At 42.0% G+C, this 6,069-nt stretch overlaps 2 protein-coding genes across 4 annotated transcripts in view; both read right to left on the reverse strand.

Annotated features, from left to right (window-relative positions):
- Positions 1 to 5,575, reverse strand: part of cpsf1 (cleavage and polyadenylation specific factor 1) — a 43,895-nt gene extending 38,320 nt beyond the window's left edge. For both annotated transcript variants that reach the window (XM_079652694.1, XM_079652693.1), the window contains exons 1-4: positions 5,420 to 5,575; positions 384 to 545; positions 260 to 287; positions 29 to 162 (exon numbers count right to left, since the gene is read on the reverse strand). In XM_079652694.1, coding sequence (XP_079508820.1) covers positions 29 to 162; positions 260 to 287; positions 384 to 527 — 306 coding nt within the window. In that variant the 5' untranslated portion in view covers positions 528 to 545; positions 5,420 to 5,575. The remainder of the gene's footprint in view (positions 1 to 28; positions 163 to 259; positions 288 to 383; positions 546 to 5,419) is intronic.
- Positions 5,576 to 5,995: 420 nt separating this feature from the next.
- The window catches only part of parp10 (poly(ADP-ribose) polymerase family member 10), a 22,582-nt gene continuing 22,508 nt past the window's right edge, over positions 5,996 to 6,069 (reverse strand). For both annotated transcript variants that reach the window (XM_079652696.1, XM_079652695.1), the window contains exon 11: positions 5,996 to 6,069. This exon is cut by the window's right edge and continues 1,360 nt beyond it. The gene's annotated coding sequence lies outside the window, so the exon portion shown is untranslated.

The raw sequence follows: 6,069 nt of genomic DNA on the forward strand, positions 1-6,069 counted from the left end.
TTTCAGGCCACGTGTTAGTCAATGGTACCTTGGCATCTTTAAAACTGAGCAGTAGTGCATCTCTGTTGGCTCCGACAAGCTGTACGCTGGCCATGGACATGATATTTCCGAAGAGAGAAAAGGATGCCACTTGCTCCAGCTTCTCCTTACGAGGTTTTGCATCTGTGTGCGGAGGAAAGAGTGAAAAAATGCACTTATTAAAGTGTTTTTTATTCATTAATGGTACAATATATACGTTGGGCATGATGTGTAGACATACCTGAAGACTTGTCGGTCTTTGATGTACTCTGAAAGAATGACATACATGTTACATTAAAGCTGAACTATTTAGTATTCGAAAGCTTGGCGCAATGAAAGAAGCAGAATGAAAATGAGACCGTTACCTCGACATCATGGATAATCCTGTAGACATACAGCTGAGATGTTCCAGCGACGACCAAATTCTTCTCCTTGCTGGATATGAAGTTGCAGTAGACAGAAAACTCCACCGCAGTGGGAGTGTGTGCTTGTCTGTAAACAGCATACATCCTGGAGAGGTTCACTCACTGTATGAGGGGGAAACAGGTCAGGAGCTCTTAACATCACTTTTAAATCACCACTCTCCAATCAACATATACACAACGATCCTGTCCAAGTCTTCCTTCAAAGTAAGCTGGAGTAGATATGTGTGATTGAATCAGTGACTAGAGTCAAAAGCCGACATGCCAAATGAAATGTAGCATTGCAGGACACCTTTCAATGCAAATCAAGTGCTAAATGTTAACGTACCATTCTAGCAAGTGCTTAAGTACACATTTGAGGTACTTGTACTTTACCCATGGGCGTAGTTTCCACTGGGGACATGTCGCCCGCACTTTTCAAAATCCTGTTTGTGTCCCCCCCACTTTTCAAATGTGTTTTTTTTTTTTTTTTTTACGCAAGCGTTCATCGTTACAGAGGAGCGTCTGTGTGTGTGGCACGAGCGCATTTCGAGAGAGAGACACACAGAGAGAGAGAGAGACAAAGAGAGAGAGAGAGACACACACACAGAGAGAGAGAGACACACACAGAGAGAGAGACACACACACACACACACACACACACACACACACACACACACACACACACACACACACACACACACACACACACACACACACACACAGAGAGAGAGAGAGAGAGAGAGAGAGAGAGAGAGAGAGAGAGAGAGAGAGAGAGAGAGAGAGAGAGAGAGAGAGAGACACACACACACACACACACACAGACACAGAGAGAGGGAGAGACACAGAGAGAGACAAAGAGAGAGAGAGACACACAGAGAGAGAGAGACAGACAGAGAGAGAAACAAACAGACACACACACACACAGAGAGACACGCACAGACACACAGAGAGAGAGAGAGAGAGACAAAGAGAGAGACACACACAGAGAGAGAGAGAGACACACAGACACAGACACAGAGAGAGAGAGACACACACACACACACACACACACACACACACACACACACACACACACACACACACACACACACACACACACACACACACACACACACACACACACATATAGAGAGAGACACACACACAGAGAGAGAGAGACAGACAGACAGAGAGACAAACAGACACACACACAGAGAGACACGCACAGACACACAGAGAGAGAGAGAGAGAGACAAAGAGAGAGACACACACAGAGAGAGAGAGAGACACAGACACAGAGAGAGAGAGACAGACAGAGAGAGACAAACAGACACACACACAGAGAGACACGCACAGACACACACAGAGAGAGAGAGAGAGACAAAGAGAGAGACACACACACAGAGAGAGAGAGACACACATAGAGAGAGAGAGACACACACACACACGTTGTTAGCATCTGGTGCTAGCTCGGAGCTAACGGAGATTAGAAGCTGTTTCAACAATAAGGAGAGGGAGAGTCCTCCTGTCGGACTGAGAGGCTGAGATAACGTCTCATTAGTGATTAGATGGTAAACTTTAGTCTAAGTTATCTCAGTGGGTCTCAAACGGGTTGGTCATCTATGTAAACAAATATTTCCATCTATTTAATATAGTTGTAAAAAACAAGTTAAAAAATCATTCCAATGTAAAAAAAAAACAGTTTGAAAGGGGAGTGATTAGTAAAATACGCATAAATAAAAAGAAAGAATGCAGACTAGGTCACTTTAAGATAGGAGAGAGGAGTTGATCAATGATGTGTTATTGCTTGGGAGCATATTCTAATGGTTTTTGGAGTTTTGAAATATATACAGTTCTGTTTCATACGAGTGTTGAGAGCTGTATCCATACATCTCTTCCTTTGACCCTCAAAGTGCTCCAGATCCATGCATTTCACTTACATTTAAAGAAACTAATCTCCTCATCATATAGAGTACCACTACACACTTTCCTTGGATTTTCTAACACCATAGTCCCTGATATATTTGTAGAAAGGCAGGAAATGGAATTAAATCGAGAAGAATGTTTCATTGCGGAGGACCCCCTGTTTTGTCCCCCCCCCCACTTCTCAAACCAAAGTTACACCCTTGACTTTACCCTTGAGTATATTCATCTTATACTACACAACAATTTGTAGGCAAATGATGTACGTTTGATTCCTCTATACTTAAAAAACGATGATCTGGTATAAATGAAAACATCCAACATTATATTGAAAACACCGAGTGGGTTTACAGAACATTAATGGGCAGCAATGTTTCTAAGAAGTTTCCAAAATATATACATAAATACTTATACTTCAGTACCATTGTCGATGCAGTACTTTTACTTCAAGTCGATTATTATTACTACGGTGTGGTATAAGTAATTGTACTTGAGTAAAGTATCTATATCACATGTGTCAAACTCAAGGCCCGGGGGCCAAATCAGGCCCTTGGTGGATTTAATTTCGGCCCGCAGGATAATTTCTAATTCCTATTAGATCTGGTCCGCCGGTATATTGCACGCACACCTTCACTCCATCCTGAGGGTCTCCTCAGCTCAGAGCCTGAGCCCAAACATTGATGACCTTGCACCCAAGATGAGATGCCAAGTATCTGAGCTAGCATCACAGAGCAGCACACTGAGTTTAATGGATGTTTCCTTCTGCACTTTCTCTCTCACGACAACAGGGCATGTTTGGTTTCTTTTTGAGGGAAATAGTTTTGTTGAAGCTGTTGTTGGCCTGTGGGAAAATGTAATCATAAGAAATGACTCTGGAAAAGCTGCAGATAGAGCCATAAGAAATGAATGAACTGATTATTTAATGTTTCATGTTGTTTTTATAGGCAATCATTTTAGCTTTGTTAGTTCCAGGTTTAATATGTGCAATAAGTTCATTTCAATAAGTTCTGCAATAAACATTGAACCAGTCCGGCCCTTGACTAATTTTTTTATTTTAGCCCACTGTGTAGTTGAGTTTGACCCCCCAGGTCTAAATACTTGTTCAAACTTTGCATTTCACAGATGGAGTGAAACAGGTAAAGCACTTGACTTCGCATTATGGTACATAATAAACAAATAACAGCTAGCATGTTTTAGCACAAAGGTGGATCAATAAAGTCAAAGTGAGCTTTTCCCCTGACAGCTAACGTCTAGTGAAACAACAAAGAAGCATTTGTTATGACTCATTTGTGTTTCCATCAACATGTATCTCCAGAAAACAAATGTATGGGAAAGCTAACGTTCCTTACCGCCCTAACCGCTCTACGGAGGACGGTATCTCCTCTGCGCTCCATGTGAGCCTGGCCCACCTGGAGGAGAAGAACACCCATGTGCGAATGCTGTTCCTGGATTTCAGCTCAGCGTTCAACACAATCATCCCCCAGCATCTGGTAAACAAACTGGGACCCCTGGGACTCAACACACCCCTGTGTAACTGGCTGCTGGGTTTCCTAATAGAGAGACCCCAGTATGTTCGGGCCGGTAACAAAACCTCCAGCACCATCACCTTAAACACCGGCTCCCCGTTCTGAGTCCACTGCTTTTCACCCTGATGACCCAAGACTGCTGCTCCAGGTTCAGTACCAACCACATCATAAAGTACGCGGACGATACAACAGTGGTGGGACTCATCAGGGACAACAACGAACAGGCCTACAGGGAGGAGGTGAAACATCTGACAGACTGGTGTAACACCAACAACCTGATCCTGAATGTCCATAAAACAAAAGAGATCATTGTCGACTTCAGGAACAAAAAGCACTGTCACCCACCCACCACTCCACATCCACGGCACAGCAGTGAAGACTACAGACAGCACCAAGTTCCTAGGGGTGCATATCACAAGCAGTCTGACCCGGTCCACTCACACTCCATCACTATTTAAGAAGGCACAGCAGCGCCTACACTTCCTGCGCAGGTTGAGAAGAGCACAGCTCCCCCCTCCCATCCTCACCACGTTCTACAGAGGAACCATAGAGAGCGTGCTGACCAGCGGCATCTCCATCTGGTCGAGAGACTGCAACTCTAAAGACTGGAAGTCTCTGCAGAGAGTGGTTAGGACAGCAGAGAAGATCGTCTGAGTTTCTCTCCCTCCCATCAGAGACACCGCTTAGAAACGCTCCCTGACAGAAGCCCAGAACATTTTTAAAGACCCCACTCATCCTCACCATGCTCTGTTCTCCCTGCTGCCCTCCGGCAAGAGGGTCCGCAGCATTAAGAGCAAAACAGCCAGATTCTGCAATAGCTTTTTCCCCCCATGCCATCAGACTGCTGAACAGCAAGTAGACCAGTAACATAAAGATTACATTACGCTGTGTAAAGAGCACATCTTTTTTAAATAGTATGTCTATTTTATTTATATGTATAGTAAATCTTTATATTTTAAATGCATACTTTATCTTTCATTGTATCAGCACCATGTCACTATTATTTATTTATTTATATATAAGCAAGTTTTTATATTGTCCTGTTCCTGTAAGGACAACGACATTTCGTTTTAATAGTACACTCTGTGTCTTGTTGAAATGACAATAAAGTATGTCTATCTATCTATCCTATTTGTAACTAAAACTTTAAAGATGCAAATATAATAAGCAATGTGTTTACATTAGCAGCACGTATATACACATGCACAATCGAAAGGACATATATCACTAGAGTATCTCAAACTACAATATACAACCTCACTAAGCTAAAGAAATAGCTAGCAAAAAGGTGAATAAATGAAGTCAAAGTTAGCTTTTCCCATGACAGCTAACGTCTAGGGAGACAATAAAAAACATTTGTATCCAATTTTATAATTTGTGTATGACTAATGTGTGTCTTTACTAACATTTATCCCCAGAAAACGAATGTATGGGAAAGCTAACGTTGCTTAGAAATGAGCTAACGTTCCTGTCTGTAGCTAGCATGTATTAGCTAGCATATATTAGCTAGCATGGCAGCGTGCACCTGGTATGTTTTTGCAAAATGGTGAGTTAATCTTGTAAACGTACCTATATCACACACGTTATCAGAGTCTTTATTTTTCCTTCTTCTGTTTACATTTAAGGTGCCATAGTTTGTGGCTTTCTAACTTGAACAGTTAGTGGCGGTTGTGTTGTGTCGCTGTGCCGACTTCTTCTTCGCGTGCCTCATTTGGAGGTAGACTAGCGGCTCCTGGGTGAACTGCTGCCACCTACAGGTAACCAATGTTATAGCAGCTCAAATATAAAAGAATCAGAAACAGATTTATTGCCAAGTAGGTGTACACATACGAGGGATTTGCTTAGTGTTCTTTCGTCGTATGTGTACACCTACACAAATGTGTATTTAAGCCGCTATAGCATTGCTGAAGCGCATATCTGTCTGTCTGTATGTATGTATGTTGGCATGTATATATGTATGTATGTTTGCATGTAGCCTACTGTATGTATGTGTGTATATTTTAATGTCCTTCTGTGTGTACACATTTTAGCAGACCGTCTGCTATGTGAATATTATGTATGGTAAAGAAAACATAATATGCTATATAAAATGTTGCTCAGAGCTCCAGATGAGTGATTTCGAAAAATGTACCGAAGAAACTGCCATTGTATCTCATTTGAAGACGTTTTATTTTTCTTAAAAATAATATTTCATTAGACTGCAATGTTTTCATGTTTCA

Source organism: Notothenia rossii (assembly GCF_949606895.1).
Source record: "Notothenia rossii genome assembly, chromosome: 10".
Lineage (NCBI taxonomy): Eukaryota > Metazoa > Chordata > Actinopteri > Perciformes > Nototheniidae > Notothenia > Notothenia rossii.